The following is a 21014-nucleotide window of genomic DNA, read 5'->3' as shown; positions in this document are numbered from 1 at the left end:
CACATTTGAAACATAACCAAACATGTAATTTCCCAATTGTGTTTGTATTGTATCATTGGTATCATTCAGCGTTTGTTTTATGCTCCGCTGGTTTATCATACATGTGATTGGAATTTGTTCAAATGAGAAATATTCCTTCAGAGAAACACATTTACACGAAGATGTGATGAGTTAAATGCCCGTGTTTAGTGCTGTTACTCTCCCTGCAGTTTCTTGGTCAGTAATCACCAATGTTTCTGTTGGCATTGTTTGTGTCTGTCATTTTTATCTTTTAGGAGAAGACAGGGAAATATTTTGTCCTTTTGTCAAACCCACTTACAATGCAGGGTGAGGGAACCACAAACCAAAACACGCAAGTATATAAAAACACAAAACTGCCATCAATTCTTCATTGCATAATATTTGTATGCCAGCGACCTCTCTACTCAGTGTTCGGTACCCAATTCAAAAGGTCTGATTGATTTTGTCGGTGGAAAAATGAATGACTTTCAGTGTTGTTGTGCAGCACAGTATAGAATCATAGTGTCTTGGCACAATTTGATGTAGAAACGCTGCCAGGCTACATATCCATAGGTCACGTTGAAGACTGCGATATACTCAATTTTCTTCTAATTAAACCCCAAAGCTTTGCTCTGTTATTGACCGACTGAACATTCCTGTGGGGTAGGAGAACCGAGGAGAAAAATGGCTCTAATTGCAAATGGCCAATTAAGAGCCAAATATTTTGCTCATGAATGTGGAAGTTGAATGGCAAAGTGTTCTCTTGTGTGCTATACGCTGGGCTGATGCCTCACCACCTACTTAGGGTGTAGCCAAGGTGAAACATCTCATTAAGCCAATGACACCATTATCAATGCTGTGTTTTAGAATGATATCATAGTTGAAAAGATCCCAAAATATCTAAAACTTCTCTCCAACCCAGTGACTCAATTTGACCTCTAAATGAACAAAATGGTGTGACTTTGAGAACTAAGCATTTTTGTGTGTGATAATCCAGGTGTTTCAATGTGGATGTGGGGATTTTCATCACTCAAAGCTGCTCCTGTAATATTTGCAACACAACCTTGTGCAGATGGATGAGACCTCCGCCTGGGCAGCCAGCGAGAGTAATTCTTAACTAAAATTAGAGAAAGGAGAAGAGGACAGGGTATAAATAGGCATGCCTTTTTTTTTTCTTCAGGCAGGGCTATTTCTGTCTCATTTCCTCAAACACACCCTGACAAGTCATTATTTGAAGCCATTATTTCTTCTTGTTTTGGCAGCTGGGCCGTTGGCATCGTTATTCAAAGTATCATCCAAGATTCATCTTCTCATCAGCTCAGGCGCTTGAACATTTCTCACTTTTCCAGGGACTGTTAATACTTACTGTACTGACTAATGCTGAGACCACTGTAGTAAAAGGCCGTAACTATGACGTAAATCTTCTAACTTTTCAATGATTCTTGAGCCGCACATGGCACATAAGCTGTTTTGTGCACTTATCTGACATGTCATTTTCTCAAGAGAGGTCTTGGTGGCTCAGTTTGCTTATACTCTTATTATTCATTTGTAACAATTTGAGTTTCAAAAGCAGCCAGAGAGCTACAGCCACACCCTCAGTTCCCCTTCCTATCTCACCACACGAATGTTTTAAGATTCAAAGTGCTTATTTTGGGCTTTATGATGATTATAAATATTTATGAGAAGTGGCAATAATCAATTGGCAATAATCATGCCTGACTGAGAAATATATTTATACAGCTGAAGAGTTTTTTCCTCTTCAGGAGCTTCTCAGTGAGGACTTAGGTGATATGTTCATCACATGCATTTATTATGTGATATTTTCACATTGTAAAACCAAACTGAGGACTGTTGTTTTCCTGTTGTTGCAGTCTTGATGCTATTTTAGCCTATTTTAGTTAATGACATGGCTCTGGCGATGGTCCACAACTTTGGTCCAGACTGAAATATTCAACAGCTTTCTGTTGGAAATTTTGTACAGACAATAATGTCGCCCAGATGATGATGAATCCCATTAACTTTCCCTCTTGCGTCATCAGCAGGTCAGTTTTCGCTCATCCTGTGAGATATCTCAAAATTTACTAGACTGATTTCAGTTTATTTCATGGTAATAGGTGATAACTTTTTCAGTATTCTCTATGTCCCCTGTGCCACCATGTAGCATGACAAGTTTCAGTACCTGACAGTTTCCATTTTTAGCAGTGAGAGAGAAGGTGTCATGGTGACCCCAGCTTCATGTTGCTGCAGCCTGCCTGGGGGGTGCAGCTGGCAGGCAGAGATGGGACTCAGCTGGCACTGCTGGAGACTCCTTGGGTGGAAGGTTGGATTTGGTGAACGGATGCGTGATACACCAGAGCCAAGACGGCTGTGTTTTCCAGCGCCAGAGGCCAGTACTGCCCTCAGCGCTGTCTGCCTGTGTGAGACTGCTTGTGCATATGTCCTCTAATTTCTCTATACTTATGAGGACTGTTGCCTCAAAACAATACAGTGCAAGGGTGAGGAAGCTGCTCTGCTTCAACAATGTGCTGGTCCTCGCTCATTTTAAGACTTTAGGTTAGTGTAAAATTTAGGAATGGATCAGATTTAGAGTCAGGGTTAAATGTTAGTCAAGTGGAGTCAAACAATCAATGGCCATGTAGTAACATAATCCTAAAAAATGTGTTTTTATTATATTCAGTTGCATGAAATGTGATATCCATGTACTCCCATGTTAATATTGGCAGACAATTTACGTGCCTAAACTGAAAAATACATACAGATGTTTTATATTTGAAATATCAATGATGATAAAACTGTTAATTTTATTTAACATACAGCATCCTGATGATGGTTAGTTAGTATTGAGGACTAAAAGTCAAAGCAAGACAGCAGAAGATGATTTAAAAGATGGCAGATGTTCTGCGCCTACATGAAATATGGCACACAGTAAATGTTGTGCTTTGTATGCAAATGAAGCCCTCACAGATCAAATTTTCATTCTGCCAATACCAGGGAGATAGTAATCTAAAATATCTGATGGACCTCACAATTGGACAGTCTGTTCCTAGCACTCTTTGTTCCCACCACACACAGGAACACAACAAGTCCCAGGAGGCTTTACCTGCTACTTGCTGAGGGAACATTAATCATTTATGGCTCAAATAATTGTCCTGAACTTTGTTGTTTTTTCTTTTGTTTGTTTCTACTATTTCTACTAGAACATTTATGCAGCATAGTGCTCTAAATATAATAAAACAGAATGTATTGTTTTTCTGTGTGTTTGTGTTGACATTTGCATGAGTGTGTTCACAACAGCAGGTTGCAGATGCACCATAAGGAGATTTCTGGAGGCTGGAGGGCAGCTGTAGGAATCCACTGAGCCAAGAGAGGACGTGTGTCAGTCTGTGTCACGACTAGCAGAGGAGCAACAGTCGCTGAAAGCTTAAGGCAAGAATGATAGCGTAATTTATCTGCGAAAATACGCAGAAACTGACTGTAAAAAAAATGGAAACAAATATTTGAATAATATGATATATTTAAACAGAGAAGATAAAAAAACATACAGGTTTTGCAGCTTTGTCTGCCCACAGGTGATGTTGTTTGATCACTAAAGGCTCAAAGCATACTCATAGCAACAGAAACAATAGTCCCCCAGTTACAGAGCTACAGGGGCATCTTGTTAGGGTCCTGTGTCTCATAGCTTTTCAAATGTAAGTCCAGTATTCACACGCTTTCTATCTATTTATCTTGCTAGATGTTCCCCTCTCTTTAATGGCCAAACAGTCACATTGTCTCCATGTTGTAGCGTATCATCAGTTTATCTGAGCTTGTTTGCTGGGAGTGACAGCCTAAGATTTTATATGGTAAGGTTAATTAGAGCGGTAGCTGGTAAACCATACAGACAGGTCAACCAAAGCCACAGACTGAAAGCAGCACCTAACTGCACTTTAGTGTTGATTCTCAGTACGAGCAAGCCTCTTACATTACAGGGACTATTTGATTCTGTGGTAGTGTATTAATGCAACTTAAAACTTGGTTTCAAATCTTAAGTACTTTCTTTAATATTAGATATAAATTTCTAAAAAAAAAAAGTTAAATTAAGTTTGAGAACATCTTTTGTTATCATTTATTAAGAGTTTACACTCAAAATCGGAGCTAATGAACTTTGTGGCGATAGTAAACCCATCCCTCTTCAATCTTCTGAGAGTAGCAAGGACAAAAAAAGCGCTAAAGCAAAAATCTCTGAAATAACTAAAGCTGCTGTAACTTTGGCAGAATTGTTACATACATGTAGGATCCCACTGCTCACACCAAGACACTGAAGGAGAAAATAGGAAATTTAATGGTCACTATATGGAGCTTAGTAAAAAATCCTACTAAACTCCTATATATCATCAAGCTGTGATAATCTTGTTATGAGGTATTTTCATTACTTTTTGCTATTAGCAATTTTCCCCAACCTGCCTTCTGCTCTGTAATTTCCCAGAATGACATTTGACAGCAGTTTCAAAAGGGTATGTGAAGTTGTTGATTTTTGTCCAAAATACATCTTTTCTTGGTAACTTTTGAATTGAGTTTTTTTTCTTTTTTAATTTACTTTTGCCTCCAGACTTTTATTCTGCAGTCACAGTTGACTAAGAATTAAATCTCTCTCAGGAGCTTTCTCAAAGCTCTTCTTATAACATCATAAAGCAAGAAAATGCTGTGAAGAATGGGAGGTAGATTGTTCGAAAATCAGTCAGCCGCGTCTCTATCGTATGTTCCACATATTCTCTCTAATAGGCCTCTGTTGGTCATTAACCCTAGGTAATCAGCTGTACCATCCCAGCTGAAAATCCGCCTGCTTACTGCAAACTATTTTCCAGTTGAAATGTCTTAGTTTGGCTGTAATGGGCTCCTCCTCATTTTATGGCCTCTTATGTTCTTCAGCACATTGCCCCTTTCACACGCAATTACCTCCTCAGCTCCATTTCAGGCTCATTAGTGAGACTTGCAGGCTTATCCTTCCTAATAGCAGAGGCTTCAAGGGATATGACAAGTTCTTCTGCTTCTGGAAGATGATCGTTTAGCCCATCTAAAACTGGAACTGTAAAGCTACTGAATTTCATAATGAGAAGCTAAAGTGAGCTGAATTGAGCTCATGTTTTCTTATGGTAGACCTGTGTGGCAAAAAAGAAGATCACTGAGGGAAGATAAATGCAAGCTTGAAGTTATTATATCAACTTTTATATCACTTTGCACTGAGGATTTCTGCTGCAGATTCCTCCATGCGTATTTGAAATCAGCTTGGTATAGTTGATAAGTGATGGGTTCGAAGACTCTGGTGAGAGGAGGGCTTTTAGAAAGGGCAAAAGTGGTTTGGTCCCTACAAAAACAACCTTTCAAGGTGTTTGAGTATCTGATCCTGTGCCCTCTACCTCTCTGTATGTTTCTGTGGATTAAAGAGTGTCAGCTGATTACTGTCAAATGCAAGCAAATAAACCAAGATAACCTTCAGAACAGGGCGTAACGCCATAGTCAGCAAACGGCCACAGCCTGTCATTATAATCACAATGCCTCGTGGCAAGGTCACCTAGTATTCCTTGTTAGATGCAGCTGACCTTTTGCTGTTGGTTCTCATTGGCCCATTTACTGGTAAATTGTGTTGTTTTGGCGTCCGAGTCTCAGGTACACTTGGACATCAGTACTATTAGGTTTAAGAAAAAATGTACTAAAAGTTGTATTTTGAATCATTATGAGAAAGTCTGAAATTGCTCCAGGAAATTTTTAATTAAAAAGTGAATGAAACTATAAATTTAACATTAAATGCTAAATTGCCTGTAGTAACATGACATTCTCTAAGGAAGTGTTTTCAAAGTAGAGAGTTTGGAGGAATTTGGAGCTTTGTTCTCGGGGGTTTGGCTGACCAAGATGCTACTTTACCAGAAGATATTATTACAATTAGACTCAGAAACCCGATGGACTCAAAAGCACGACACAAGTGGTTTTCGAACAGGTAACAATCTTTACGTGGAACAAACAAATAATACAAACAGCATGAAGCATGGAAAACAAAGACTTGACCTGGTGACTGAATCTCTGAACACTGAGATGTGACAAGACGATCTGGCACAAGACATAGGGAGACGCAGACTATTTATACATGAGGTAATGGGGAACAGGTGGAAACAATCAGGGCGGGGCAGACAATCACACTGTCGGGAAACACACAAGGGCAGGAAGTCAAACAGCCTGAAACGAGAGGAGAGTTTAGGGTTTCAAAATAAAACAGGAAGTGAGAGACAAGACTAAGCACAAGTGAACACAGACAACTTAACAGATACGGCGAGACATGACAGATATGATAGTTGTTTTTGAAGCTCCTAGAAGTAAAGTAGGACATTTTAGTGGATGCAGTGGAGAGTCAGATACATAGTTTTGAATGCACAACTGGAGCAGCCATTACACTAAAGATGGATAGATTAATTGGAATTGGAAGTGTATAGTGACTTTTACTGAATGACAGGTTTACATTAATATTTAACAGCTTCCAGGGATTGATTGGCTTGAGGAGTGCAGGCAGAAAGATCAATGGTCAGAATTATGAATATTGGGACAACGAGAGAAAGTGGAAGTGACAAGAAGATTAAAACAGGCGAAAGTAACAGAAATTTACCTACAGATCAATAAAGGCAGAACGTGAAAGAAAATTTACCTTGTCTTCACGATGATGTGATGGTTTTTGTGCTGGTCAGGATGTACCAAAACGTCTGAAGAAATATCCCCAGATATCCCAACTAGGGGTGCTGTCCATCAGTGGATCCCAGACTTTTTGGCTTGAGACACCATAAACTGAACCAGTGTGGTTCTGCTGTAGTGTGGACACGAGCTGTGAGCAGCTTAACCAAAGAGTAAAACACCTGTTCAGATTGTCTCATTTGAGGCAACAAAGGAACAGTGAGCAGTTTTATGTACAGATGGGTCTGCTATAATAATAACATAAAATCCCATACTTCTTATTCATGTAGCCAAACGTAAAAATAAAGAAGGTAGAGCTGAGAGTTGATCCTCCTGGGATCCCACATCGTGACAAAGCATGCGTGTACTGTTGTGGATGCTACTGTATACCTGGCCTCCTCATTTATCGTGGATAGCCTGCACATGCATGACAGCCTCCTCTGTGGGGAGCGACTTTGAAGGCCGAAGTGAAGCGCAGCGGAGAGTAGAGGGAGGGAGCTGAAAATGTGATCTTTCAAATTTTGAGAAGTTCACTCTCTTCTCAATCCTACCACTTCTTTCTCCTCCAAAACTGATGCAAAATGATCACACTAAAAGCATTTGGAAGATTCACATTGTTAGAACCGCACAACCTATGGTAGGATGAATGAAAGATTAACTTTCAACATAAATATAGAAATCTCTTAAAAACATTAATTTTGAGTTGATTTTTTCACTCATGCTGAGGCCGTCCACATTACAAATCGACACATGACCTTAGTTGCCATTAAGGACACTAAGTTCATATCCTCTGACATTATTTTTAAGTTATGAATTTGGGCTTTTCAGCAACACACAGAGCATTTACACTTAAACACTCAACAAATTTTTTCTCCAATAGTGGACTGGACGATTTCAACTGTGTCTCCTTTTTTGTTTTTCACCTTTCAGACAATCACAAAGTCCCCCAAACTGCTACTGCTTTTTCTGTAATCACAGAGATTCGCAGAAGCAAGTACAGAGTGGACTTAAACACACCAGTCACTCAAGAATGGATAAATAATAAAGACTGCTTACTTCATGTGGAGACGAGAATAGCTGTGTGATGCAACATCACAGGAGAGGATTTAACAAAAGCTAACTGTGCATTACACTTAGCTGCAATTCAAAGTGGGATGAAATATTTAGCAACACAACTCTGTGGGTTTTCTCATCGTCTTTCAGTTGAGGTATGTGTTCATCAGTGCCAGACATCTGTTTGCCTGTCGATTTAGGGTGGGTTTGAGACTTATTACATGATTAAGAAACTGATATTAACAAATGCATTTGATTTTGGTTTACATTCTGTCCCCTCTGATACAGCTGCTTGTTTATCATTTCTCTCTCATAGCATCAGAATACCCATATCCGATGTAATCCAGTCATCTGTCTCTCTATCTGTGTGTGTGTGTGTGTGTGTGTGTGTGTGTTTCTACATTTAGCCCATTAAGCAAAGTTATGTTACCCTCATTCAGTCTATTCATTCACTGCTCTCGCCATTTGGCACAACCTTATAACATCCTTCACAGAAGACTCCTCCAAAGGGATTTACTGTGCAAGGAGTAATCTCTGATTAATTTTATGATTATGAACATATATTTTATTTTACTTGAACTAGTTTGAACCTACCCTGTTATTCAGTCATCAGTTTGACTGAGGGGAGAAGCTCCACTGGGAGCATTTTAAGAGGTAAAACAGTTTTTTTCTGTATTCTTTGTGTTCCTAAGGGGCTGTTTTATCCAACACAGAAGTGCCCTCTAGTGGAAGAGATTCATGTCTCTGCATCTCCAAATATCTGAGTTTCTTCTTTACACAAGAAGAGATTTACAACAATTAAGTAAAAAATGAGTAAAAAGCACATATGAGAAAGGAAATGTCTACAGAAGATTATAACATTGCAGTTAAAGATTCAGTAGGCCGATACATGATATCTTTAATACTATACTAAACAAAATGGTCCATGACATGTGGTGCCGTCCGAGAGCAAAGGCTGGTACTCATCTGTGTGTGCTTTCAACATATCACATCAATATCACATCACAAATGTACAGGCTAGTGCTTAGTTTCATAGGTCAGATTTCTTCCTGTACTGTGAAATAATGAAATAACTAATATTGTCAATGCCAAGGAGGGTAGGTGTAGTGGGGAACAGTTTACTAATATTGCTTTTGACATTTTGTCCTATAGCCTTCCCACTTTTTCTACATTTGCAGTCAGTATTAGGGAAATATATAATTAATCAAGAGGAAAAAGACCACAAGTTTTGATTTACATAACAATTTATATCATTAAAAAATGATAATATTCCTAATATATCAATTTAATTGCTCAAAATGCTTTTACCTTTGTATGGTTTACGTGTTTATATAAAAAAGGCTGTGATTTTACAAAGTTCATTGGATGTAAAACCCCTTAACTTTTCTACCTAAATACATTTGGGTTTTTAATTCTGTGTTAGTCTCTCTCTCACACACCTGCACATATATGTTCTCACAGCCTGGGTTAATGAATCCGGCCTGCCGTTCTGTTCCTGTGCTTCTGCCCTATAAAATGCTTAATTAATGCGTTTAACCTTTAGTTATCAGGCAAACCTACCAAACACAAATCCCAGTCCAAGACCCCTGCTCTGTGTTTTTCATGCTGCCATTTCATGGATTTATGACCTGTGGGATTGATTCGCTGTAAAGAGCCATATTGACCTTGTGGAAAAGGTGCAATCATTTTTATTTTCGGTAAGTACCATCATAGCCTTTCTACTTCAATAGAAAGCCACTGATGAAAAACAAATAAATCTGTGGTACCTGTGCAGAAGAAACAAGCCCATACATTTCATTCAGTCAACTAGGATTTCATCTAAATTGCTGACTTGTGTTTTCCATTTCTATTTTGTGTCCCTCCCCCTGTTTTCTGTGAGTGAGACAGAGGAAGTCTCCGATCTCTGGCTCCCCCTGCTGCAAGAGTGTGTCTGCTGTGGCCATGAGCTGGATTTCAGTCAACATGGGAGGAGGAAGGAATCCAGGAATTTTTTAAATCAATATACATTATGTATTTAACACATTATACATTATCAAACCTACAAAAAAAAATTTCGGAAATCTTTTGCTGCAAAAACAGTTCAAATTGTATATGACACATGAGATGTACAACCTGCTAAAGCATGTGATTAGTAATATGATAATATTACAGTCTCTCAATTGCTTGCACAGTTTCTGGAACAACTCAACATTTTCCCATATCATCACACAGCCTTTTAAAAACTCACAGCCAACAGTGCAAACATATAACTTCTGTTTCCAATTCAAACTTTGGCCTCAGACAGCACACACAAGCTGTCAATGTGTTTTCAGAGAAAAAATTTGTAACTATGTAAAATGTCAGCACTGACTATCGAGATAAACCAGAGAAATGCAAGACTAGTAGTGTAATACAATCCATGCGCAGTTAAACACCCAATTTCTAAAAGCATTATTTAAAAATGCAGCAAATGTATGGGTTACGCATTGTCAGCATTGTCAGCATCCTGCCTTGTTGATGAAGATGTATTCATGTTGGTCAGCCATGATATCCAACTCAAACATTCTCTGCAGTCCAAAAACACATATTTTATTACTGCAGTGTACTACTGTACTGCACTTACACTTGCACTTACTTCATCACTGTACAGTGCTGTCTTGATATGCTGATATTATGAGAAATGGGCCGTATCTGGACAGTGTAGCAGTCATCTGCACATATTGTTGCACCAGCTGTGCATCTTCTGCCCTAGCCCTCCTGTGTATGATCACGTTTTTATTGTTCCAAAGTACATGGACAGGTCTCTAGACCCAATTTATTGACCCTGCAATTCTAATTGGTGTGTGAACAATTTTGACTCCTAGTGTTTCCACAATTTTGACTCCTAGTGTTTCCACCAGGGAAATTGTGTGTTAATTGGGTTCCAGTTGTCATGACTTCACTGTTGAATGTCAGTGCTTTCTAAATGAGCACATGGTTCAGACAGTGATATATGAAGGCCTTTGTGTATAGAGTTTTTCCACACACAGTTAAACAAATCTGAAGTGTGTGTGAAAATGGCAGGAGTGATTATAGTTTTGGGAAATTGGTCTGTTTTTTGGTACAGTTTTTTAATTGGTCCGGTTATAGTGTACGTGATCGAGAAAAAGTGTAAGAATGTATAGTATTACTTTAATTATTATTCTATATAATTTTAATTTAAAGTTCCCATAGTGAGTATTGAGTATGTAAACAGTGGGACACATGACTGTTTGTATGTGAATGAGGTGGTTGATAGTGACAGTCCCTCAGCATTATGGTGTTTTCAGCAGAAAAGCTCTAAACAGCAGACACAACACAGTGGAGCATTAAGCCACTAAAGAGCCAAATGTTTCCCTCAGGAGTTGGTAGAGATCAAAAACTCTAAAGTGTTGTTGTTGTTTCAAGTCTGTGAGTCTCTGTCTCTTGCAGAGGCCTCAGAATGGCCTCCCTCCTGTAGGAGAAGTGAGTGAGTTTGACCCTGTGGTACATCCTCTCCCTGCACTGCAGCAGGCGGTAAAGAGAAAGAGTGAACTTAGCCAGCGCCAGTGTGCAGGTGATCTCCACCACCAGCAGTGAAGTGTAGATCATCATCTGAGATTTGCACTGTTGATCTTTGTTTCTCTGATGCATGAAAGAAGGGGATAGCTCTTGGGTGAAGATCGGTGACGTTGGTTGTGGAGGAGATGTTGTTGTTTTGGTGGTGGTGGTCGGTTCAGTAGTCCTGAGGGTGGTGGTTGTGAGCATAGTTGTTGTAGGTGTAGTTGTGGTCATAGTCGTTGTGGGCATACTTGTTGTGGTGGTTGGTATACTTGTTGTTAAAGTGGTTGTGGGTGTGGTTGCTGTGGTGGTGGTCATGGGTGGAATAGTTGTATATGTGGTTGTGGGTGCAGTTGTTGTCATAGTAGTAGTGGGTGCAGTTGTTGTCATAGTAGTAGTGGGTGCAGTTGTTGTCATAGTAGTGGTCAGGATAATTGTTGTCATAGTGGTCGTAGGTGGAGTCGTTGTCATAGTGGTGGTGGGGGTAGTTGTTGTCATAGTGGTGGTGGGGGTAGTTGTTGTCATGATGGTCGTAGGTGCAGTTGTTGTCGCAGTGGTGGTGGTTGTGGTGGGTATAGGTGTGCTAATAGTGGTAGTAGTTGTCAACAAAGCAGTGGTTGTTGGTATTGTTGTGGTGGTTATGGCTGTTGGTGTGGTGGAGGTTGTTGTAGTTGTCAAAGTGGTTGTTGGCGTTGTGGTAGTGAGGACGATAGTGGTTGGTTCTGTAATTGGGAGTGTTGTGGTCATTGGCAAAGTGGTGGTTGTTGTAGGAAGAGGTGTAATCGTGGTAAGGATGGTGGTGGTTGGCTCTGTGGTTGGGAGTCTTGTAGTAGTTGATGGAGTTGTGGTGGTTGTTGTTAAGAGAGTGGTTGTGGAAGGACGGGTGGGGCAGACAAATTGATCCTCCATTAATGATGTGATGCTCTGCTCCTTTAGATCTTTTGGATGCTCACAGACCACAGAAGATATAATCTTGTCAGAGTTTGCCTTCAGCCAAAGGTAAAGATCTATCAGATTACAGTCACAGTGCCAAGGGTTGTCACTGAGGTAAAGTTTTTTAAGTTTTGTCAAAGGCTCAAAAATATTTCCAGGAAGTGTGCGTAGGTCATTTTGAGCTAGCTTGAGTGTGGTCAGTGATTGTAGCTTTTCAAACACATCTGCATCCAGTGAATTTATCTTGTTGTCGAGTAGATTCAGCTCTGTGAGCTTCTCAGGGCCTTGAAAGTACTCAGGATCCAAGGTCACAAACTGATTTTTAGACAGATCTAGCTTCTTCAGTTTCTTCAGAGGGCCAACTATGCCTTTAGGAAGAGTGCTCAGATTGTTTTGACTGAAGCTTAACTCAATCAGTTTGGGCATTTCCCCAAAAAGCACTGGTGGTAGACTAGTCAGTTTATTCTTCTTTAGGGTCAGTGTTTTAAGCTGAGGGAAGCCAACGAAAAATTCTTGAGGTAAACCAGTGAGAAGATTACTATCCAAATACAGCTTATTTAGTTTGTCTTTGTGTGGAAAAAGGTTAGGTGATAATTCTGCTATTTTGTTTCCTTGTAAACCAATTTCCTTCAAGTTTGGCAAATTCTGAAAAATGTCCTCAGGAATGGTGGTTAGCTGATTCTCGTAAAGTCGCAGTGTTTGGAGTTTATTTAGCTTTGAAAACAAGGTGGCAGATACAGCGGAGAGATTGTTTTTTGCTAAATGGAGGAACATAAGGTTCTCGAGACCGTCAAAGGTCCCATCTTCAATTGATTCGATCTTGTTCCCATGTAACTGGAGCTCTCTTACTTTATTAAGGCCATCAAACAAGCCTTTCTCCAGACTGCGGAGCTGGTTAAACTTTAGAAAAATATTCTCCAGGTTGCTGAGGTCTTTAAAGACTCCCACTGGGACTGACATCAACGGAGAGCTGGATATCTCAATCTGCTTGAGGTTCACCAAACCTTCAAAAGCGCCCGGCTCAATAGAAGTCATGTTAGTGTTCATGAATTCCACCTTTTCAAGCTGTTGGTTCTCAACAAAGGCTGCTTTGGGGATTGTTTTAACCTGGCTACCCACAAAGAAAACCTCTGTCACGCCTGGTCTGAGGAGACGTGGGATTTCCGTTGTATGTGAACCAAAAACATCCTGGTTCTCTTTGGGGCAGTCTGTCTCCTTTTCGCATTTTTGAGTCAATGAAGACTCAAAGAGTAATGACAGAAAAATTACAACGATTTCTCCTCTTGACATGCTTATTCACTAGAAAAAGAAAAGAAAATGCAAAAATCTATAACTTATAAAATGGACTAGATTGAAATTAGACGTATACAGTTTAGAAGCTAGTTTTATGCATTCTACTTTTCGCTTTCTACATATGTGTAATATATGAGTGGTCAAGTATCAGTAACATCATAAAAACCTCAAGTTCTAAAGCTATTACTAAATCTATGTGCTGTTACAGTCAGATTTTCAAAGGACATTTGCCTACCTTATTATTTCCTTTCCCAGGATAAGGAGAGTGACAGAGAGCAGTGAGGAGACACAAACAAGTTCTTACTCAGAGTTAGCTCTTAGTTATCTTCTGTATCAATATTGGCCAGCAGGCCTTGAGTGTGTTGCATCCCATTTGAGGCGTGGTGTAACACACTTCTGCAGCTTGAGATAAGAGTGATGCTGGAAGGGTTTCAAATGTTTCAGCAATTTATTGCACCTCTCTGCAGCATGGTTCCAAGATGACCAAACTAGCATTTTTTTTCCTATATTTCTTATAATCACTGACTCTCTAACAGCATCGAGATACTCTGTCTTCAATTGTCTGAATATTCTAGGTCAAAGTAATTTTGAAAAGGTGAATAGATGATTACCGCTGACTCTAAGATTGCAGCACATACCATCAAATGTGTTAGACATGTTTGGTCATTTACAGTAGCATAAACAATAGATTTTAAAAGATCATTCATGCACGTACTCAAACAATAATATATTGTATAGAATAGAAACATTTTGTTGAATTGAAAATATGCATCAGTTCCTAGAAGGAGGAACAAAGTAAGGATTTTTTTAGCCATGACTTCCCTCTATCTCATTTGCCTTTATCTCTGTTTTGTTGATTATGTTTTGTTTTAACTTCCTTACTACAACATCGTTTTTGTCAGGCAACATTTACACATGCAATACTGGTGCATTTGTTTGGTCTGGTATCTGTAATTGCAGTCAAAGCTTCAAACACTAATATGACTTCCCTCCATTAGATGGCAGTCTTTTATATAGATATTTGATTTAAGAGGGGAAAGTAGACATAAGTTAGATGAGTGGCTGAAGTTTTCACCACCACTCCATTTTTCTGTGTTTATGACAAACAGTAATGTATTGAATCACAAAAATACAGATTACTGTGAATGCCATCTCAAACGTTTGTGTTACAGTATCATATTATTCCCCCTTCTTTCTGACCATGACCAGTTATGATCTACTGAGTTGGGACTTTGTTTTGTTCTTCTGGGTTCTTCAATGTACAAACTGAATTGGTACAACCTGAAACATACTGCAGATTAAAAATCTTGTTTACTAGTTAGTGATCACAACAGGATCACTGTCCTGCAAAAGGGAGGCCATAACATGCTGTATAAATATAAAAAGGTCAATACTTCTAATTAACATTTCAATTTTCATTTTCATGTAAAATATCATACAGTATGTCAGTGTGCCTACTTTTATAGCTTTAAATGGAGGTGTAAATGAAAGATAATTTGCTATCAGACTCAAGCAGATAAGGTTTGCTGTAATACCACTTAGTTCAGTAAATGATGAACACAGTGTGAGATTGCTTCCACTAAAAGTAGCGCATTTATTCAATGTATTGCAGTATTTTGCATTGTAAATGTGGAAACCATAGAATGAGTTGTGTTACAGTCAAAATGATATGTTTTAATGGCAGTCCATACTGCCATTTTGCAAAAAAAAGTAAAAATGTCTACTTGAATGTATTGTTGTTAGCAAAAAATGCCATTGTCAAACTGCAATTATTAATAGTGACAAATGGCAAATAGCAAAACACAAAACACCGAATGCAGTCTTAATTTTCCTAAAAGAAGTACACTGTTGTGCACTGAGTGCATCTCAGGTTACATTCATCAAAACGTCGAGATTGCCCAAGATGGCAGTGTGGTTGTTTTTACAGTTAGTGCAGAAGATGTTTGTTCTCTTTTTACAGCACATGTTAATGGAATACTAGCTGGTAAATTTGATCATTGAAAATTGAAAACTACTGAACTCAAAAGTTTGTTCTAGTTGGTACATCTGAATGGAGCTAAAGTGGCTGTTTCTGTTGCCTTTCAGGCTCTAAAATAAACTCTAGGCTCCATATTTTCCGAGTCAACCACAGGAATCAGTGAGCAGTTTCCCTTGGCTTTAAAAGTTCTTGGACTGCTAATGTTGGGTGGTCTAGTCTACAGCACAGAGTTCTTGTTTCTGCGGCCTATGTTTCCCCTGCCTCTCTTGTTCTTCCTCCAGCAAACGCAGGTGATGATGACAGTGCTGATGATAACTGTGGACACCACTGCGATGACTATGAGGATGATTGAAGTGTCATTAGAAACTGTTCCCTTCTCCCCTTGTCCACCGCTGGTGACCTCCTCATGCTCTGAGGTTGGAGTGGTTTTGAGAGCGGGTGAAGAAGTGCTTCTTCTGGCCGGAGGGGTATGGGGTTTCCTCCTTTTCTCTGTTGAGGTCAACACAGGCTCATCAGTGGAGCTGAGAGGCATCAAGTTCTCATCTGTCAGCAGAGCAATTACCTCACCGTTCAGACTAAAAGGTACGTCACAGATCACAAGAGTTTGGTTTGTCTTGGATGGGTGCTGCATCAGCCAGCTCCTAAGTGGGAGAATGTCTTTGTCACACCTCCACGGGTTCTGCTGCAACAGTACTTCCTTTGCTGCATTAAGGGCATCTAGACTCTCCTGTGGCAGGTTGGGAAGGGAGTTATTGTGCAGATCTATCTGTCCCAGGTGGTTCAGGCCCTTGAGAAAACCCACAGGGAGCGAGCTAATGAAGTTGTGCTCCAAGGAAATGTTGACAAGACTGGGTAGACCTTGGAAAGTCCCAGCTTGTAGGGTTGTGAGCAGGTTGGTGTGTAGTGATACCTCTCCGAGCTTCTCCAACCCTCCAAAGGCCCTGGTGGATACGTAGCTGATCTGGTTGCGACTGAGCACCAGGAGACGCAGCTGAGTAAGGTTCCTGAATGTGTCATCCTCCACACGGGTAAGCTTATTGTCATACAGCCACAGCTCCTGCAGGGCCATAGGCCCAAACACTCCTGGTCCCAGGCTCTCCAGCTGGTTTTCATACAGGGAGATCTGGGAAAGGAGGGGCAGGTTTAGGAAGATCCCTTGCGGAAGAGATGTAAGCCTGTTGTTGGAAAGGAACAGCTTCTGGAGTTTCAAAGTCTTAGAGAACAAGTCATGGTGGAGATGAGTGATTAAATTGTCGTGCAGGGATAGTTCCTCCAGGTTTCCGAGGTCATTCAAACTGCCAATGGAGAGTTCCTGTAGTGAGTTTTTGTTAAGCCGTAAAGTTTTCAGCTGAGAAAGACCCTTGAATGTCTCTCTAGATAGCTGACTGATATTGTTTCCTGAAAGATAAAGGTACTGCAGCTCGGCAAGAGGGTGAAATGTTTCCACAGGTACGGCAGTGAAAAGGTTCTTACTTAGGTCAAGGAGTTTCAGATCTGTTAATAGGGAAAACCAGCTTGGGCGGAGCACCAGGAGCTTGTTACTCTTCAGATTTAGAGACTCAAGCTTCTGAAGCTTTTGGAACAAGGCTTCAGGGAGATCTTGCAGTTCTGTGCCAGTAAACCCTAAGGCACCTATGTTCGGAGTTGAATCAAATGTGCCAGGACGCACTTCCTTCAAAACAGTGTCTTTAACTACGAGGATACCAAGAGCATTAGAGAAATCAGTCAGGTCCTCTGGTTTCAGAAAGGAGATACTGCAGTTGGAGAAGTAGAGGGTGGTGGTAGATGAGGGGACAGCTGTGGGGAAGTCAGAGAGTGCACTGCAGAAGATTTTGGTTCCTTGACATTTGCATCCATCCGGGCACGCCAAAACAACAGTGTAGAGGGAACAGAGCAGCAAGAGCACATGAAGGGTCAGAGGCAGGTCCATTATTTCCCTACAAGAGAAGAAATGGATATGTTACAATCAAGGATGGTTATGAATCTTGTACCAGATTTACATGGATTACTAAGGGCTTTATGAACATGTCGTGGTCATTATGTACCGCCTGTGAAAGGTTTTAATATCCCATGTTGCTCTGGAGGACCTGTGTTTTTGGACCTCGACAAATATTAGGGACTAAAAGTCAGTTTATGTTGGCCTCTGCTGCTTTAATTTTGCCCGTTCTTTTTTTTCAATCTGCCTTTTGTATGTTCCCCAATTTATAGAAGAGCAATTGCAGAGGTTGATGTCTGACCATTGACTCAGCAAAAATACCACCAAGTTGGCAGGAATCAGAATCAGAATCAGAATTACTTTAATAATTCCCAGGGGGAAATTGCTTTTTGTTACACACAGCTCCAAAAGAATAAGAATAAACTTCAAACATGAAAGTAATAATAATAATAATACAAATAATACCACTACTACTAATAATAATATATAACAACATGTACATTCAGATTGAGGAAATGTGTTATATAATACTAATAATACTACTACCACTACTACTAACACCAACAATAACATATAACAACATGTACACTCGGAGTGAGGAGCTGTATCATATTATAATAATAATAATAATAATAATACAAATAATACCACTACTACTAACAATAATATATAACAACATGTACACTCCAAGTGAGGAGCTGTATTATATGATAACAATAATAATAATAATAATGATACAAATAATACCACCATTACCAACAATAATATATAACATAAAACAATAGAGATAAAACAATGTAACCTACTGCAAAAGCAAAATGTTTGCAGCCCTAAAAATAATTCCTGTATAGATTTCACATATTTGTTGGCTTTGAATTAAGATACACTTGTACACTAAGGAAGCTGAACTACTCCTCTGGAAACATTAATTAAAGGCATGGGAGCATTTATGTATTTGTTGTGTTTTTACTTCACTGCACTACTCTCTTAGATTTGTACAGTAGTTGTTAGTTGCCAGGACCATGGATGGAGCAACTGTGGTCTGTTTTTCTCCACTAACTGAGAGAACAGCCACAAAGGGGATCCTCTGCACTCACCATAAAGGGGTAGTTATATTGCAGGCAATTAGTTACAGTCCCTACATGTTGCAGCCTCAGCATTCTTTTTTTGACCAAAAAGAAGACATTTGCATGAATTGTTCCAGTGTTGTAATTTGTTGGTTGTGGCCTGGAGCATTGCCCGTCAGCATTATCAACAGGATTGGCTGGTAAAGCACCATGCTCAGCAGCCTTTTGGCATTAAAACTATTTGTTCAGGATTTGTGTTCAACAGCATTTGGAGCTCACATATGCTTGAAAAGTTTACTGCAAAATGTTTTAAGAAGCAAATACATGGACATGGTATTTGGTTTGTTGCCACAAGAATAATGATTCATGCGTTGTGTCAACAGTATATCTCAACATGACAGACTGCCTGCACATGTTTGAGGATGTGGTGGAGGCTGTGCTCACAGTTTATAATGGCAAAGGAGGCTCCAAAGACAAAGCTGTGCCAACATAATGACCTGCTTCTCCATACAAATCCATTTAAAGCTCTGCAACTTAAGGTTGGCAAGCACGAGTTCTTCCTCAGTGGCTGAGTGTATTAGAGTGCAGAAAGGGTCTTTCCAAGGAAGTAAATTTCTAAAGAGACCAGAATGTCCCTCAAATGAGCTCAGCCACAGAGGTACCAGATATATTCTTTCTTTCTTTCTTTCTTGTTTTTCACATCAAAGGCAGAGGGTCATAAAATACGTCTTGGTGAATCACAGCTGCTCCCATTTTCAATACATTTTGTTCTCATGTCTGCTTTAATTCACAGAGAGTGGTGCTTGGTCCCTGCTGTGAGAGGAAAAATACTTTTTTTCATTGTTAGTAGAATTACATTAATATTGTGATATTTTAAAGCACATTATTATATATTAAGATCCCTACCAATACATATACAACAAATGTACTCTTTACTGCAGCTATCAATAACTCTAACTCTTTGTAATATTAGTTATTATGTTTCTTATGTGTTCAAACTGCACTGATTTCATTACTTTTGCTACTTGCCTTTTTTTACTGCTGTGAATGTGAAGGATCACAGTTCACATTGAAGTCAAGGATGTGTTTCTGATTACACATGTGCCAGAGAACTAATAAGATAAACAGATATCCATTGAGTAATGTGTTATGTGAATATAGTCTCCCTTATATGTTTTATTGGAAAACATTATTACATTAAATAAACACTGTCAGGACTAAGGGATTTAAGCAGTGTTAGTAGCTTTCAGACTCATGAAATAGAACAGTTCAGCCTATGTGCCTCACAAGCATGGATTTGAAAATGTTCCTGTTTGAACAAAGCCTGACAGCTAAACCATGATTTCTCTCTGGTATATATTATAACATCCCGGCCCAACTTAAACCGCTGTCTGCTTGGACAACCTGGAGTGGTCTGCAGTACAGTGTAATGGCTAAAGCATTTCCAGTTCACCATTAATTGCTTTGTTGTTCCCTCTTGCCATAGCTGAAGGATCAGCAGTTTGTCTGTCATGAAAAGACTGAACTAGCAAAGTGGGGCACTACACTGCCAGAGATCAGTAGTCACGCCACAGAAATTAAGTCATTTGTTATATAAAGGGTTTTTGATTAAAACTTTATCTGACATAGTGTCGAGACTCAAATTATCCAAAATAAACCCCATTTTTGAACAGAAAAGTACAAGAGTCTGATTGGCAGTACTGTAATTTTACACATGATTATAGACATTATCAAACAAAATTAAGAGTTTAATTTGTATTTTTAAGATAGAAGTACCATAGATTACGCAAACATATTGCTGCCTGTTGACCATTATCCTTATATTGTTTCAGTTTTCATTAATTAAATCATGAAATCTTCCTGCGACATTACCTGTGTTAAAGTTAATCGCAATCAGCACTCTCTTAACAAGGACAAGCATGCTGCTTTGCAGAACTTACCTCCCGAAGTGGCTGGTGATTGAGTGAACAGAGACAGTTATTTGGTGTGGTTATCTTTTATGCACGTCCTCCCTTCCTCCTCACTTCATCCTCTGATGAAAGTTTCCAGCACTGTCTCAACTCTCACACCATCACATTTTCCTGCTCTTCGTCATCACTCGTTTCCCTTTACAAATCAGATTTTTTTTTTCTTTTTTTGTCCTGAGCTCATGAAATCTGCAGGTCCTTTTTCCGAGGCTTCAGTGGCACCGTTCAGCTTCCCAGCTGTCCCCTGCCTCTCTGTTCCTCTCGCACACTCACACTTTTTTTTGCTAAATGTGGTGGTGGGGGATCAAGCAAGCTAAAGCCCCACCCTCTGGTAATGTGTGTTTATATGAGAGCTTGTTTGAAATAATGTAAGAGGAAGAGCTGTGCTTCATCTTAGGGGCTCCACATGTTCTTAACAATGCAACTACATGTGTTCTTTTAGTCTTCTTCTGAAAAAAAGAGGTATATTTGTGTTGGAGATTAGAGTTACAGGGAGAGTGAGAATTTAGTGTAGTAAAGACAATGGAGTTGGTTTTGTGTTTTTGTTTGTGACA

General features: G+C 39.5%; 1 protein-coding gene across 1 annotated transcript; it reads right to left on the bottom strand.

The window, feature by feature from the left end:
- Positions 1-10852: 10852 nt before the first annotated feature.
- Positions 10853-20700, bottom strand: lrrc15 (leucine rich repeat containing 15). The gene is made up of 3 exons (XM_070832198.1): positions 20434-20700; positions 15709-17427; positions 10853-13510 (listed from the first exon to the last, which is right to left on the bottom strand). Exons 2-3 carry the CDS (start codon positions 17418-17420, stop codon positions 11131-11133), a joined length of 4092 nt encoding a protein of 1363 aa, XP_070688299.1. The 5' UTR covers positions 17421-17427; positions 20434-20700; the 3' UTR covers positions 10853-11130.
- Between the last annotated feature and the right edge of the window lie 314 nt (positions 20701-21014).

This window comes from Pempheris klunzingeri, chromosome 6, assembly GCF_042242105.1.
Source record: "Pempheris klunzingeri isolate RE-2024b chromosome 6, fPemKlu1.hap1, whole genome shotgun sequence".
Taxonomy (NCBI): Eukaryota; Metazoa; Chordata; class Actinopteri; order Acropomatiformes; family Pempheridae; genus Pempheris; species Pempheris klunzingeri.
The sequence above is the reverse complement of the archived record's forward strand: the minus strand, read 5'-3'. Positions and strand labels throughout refer to the sequence as shown.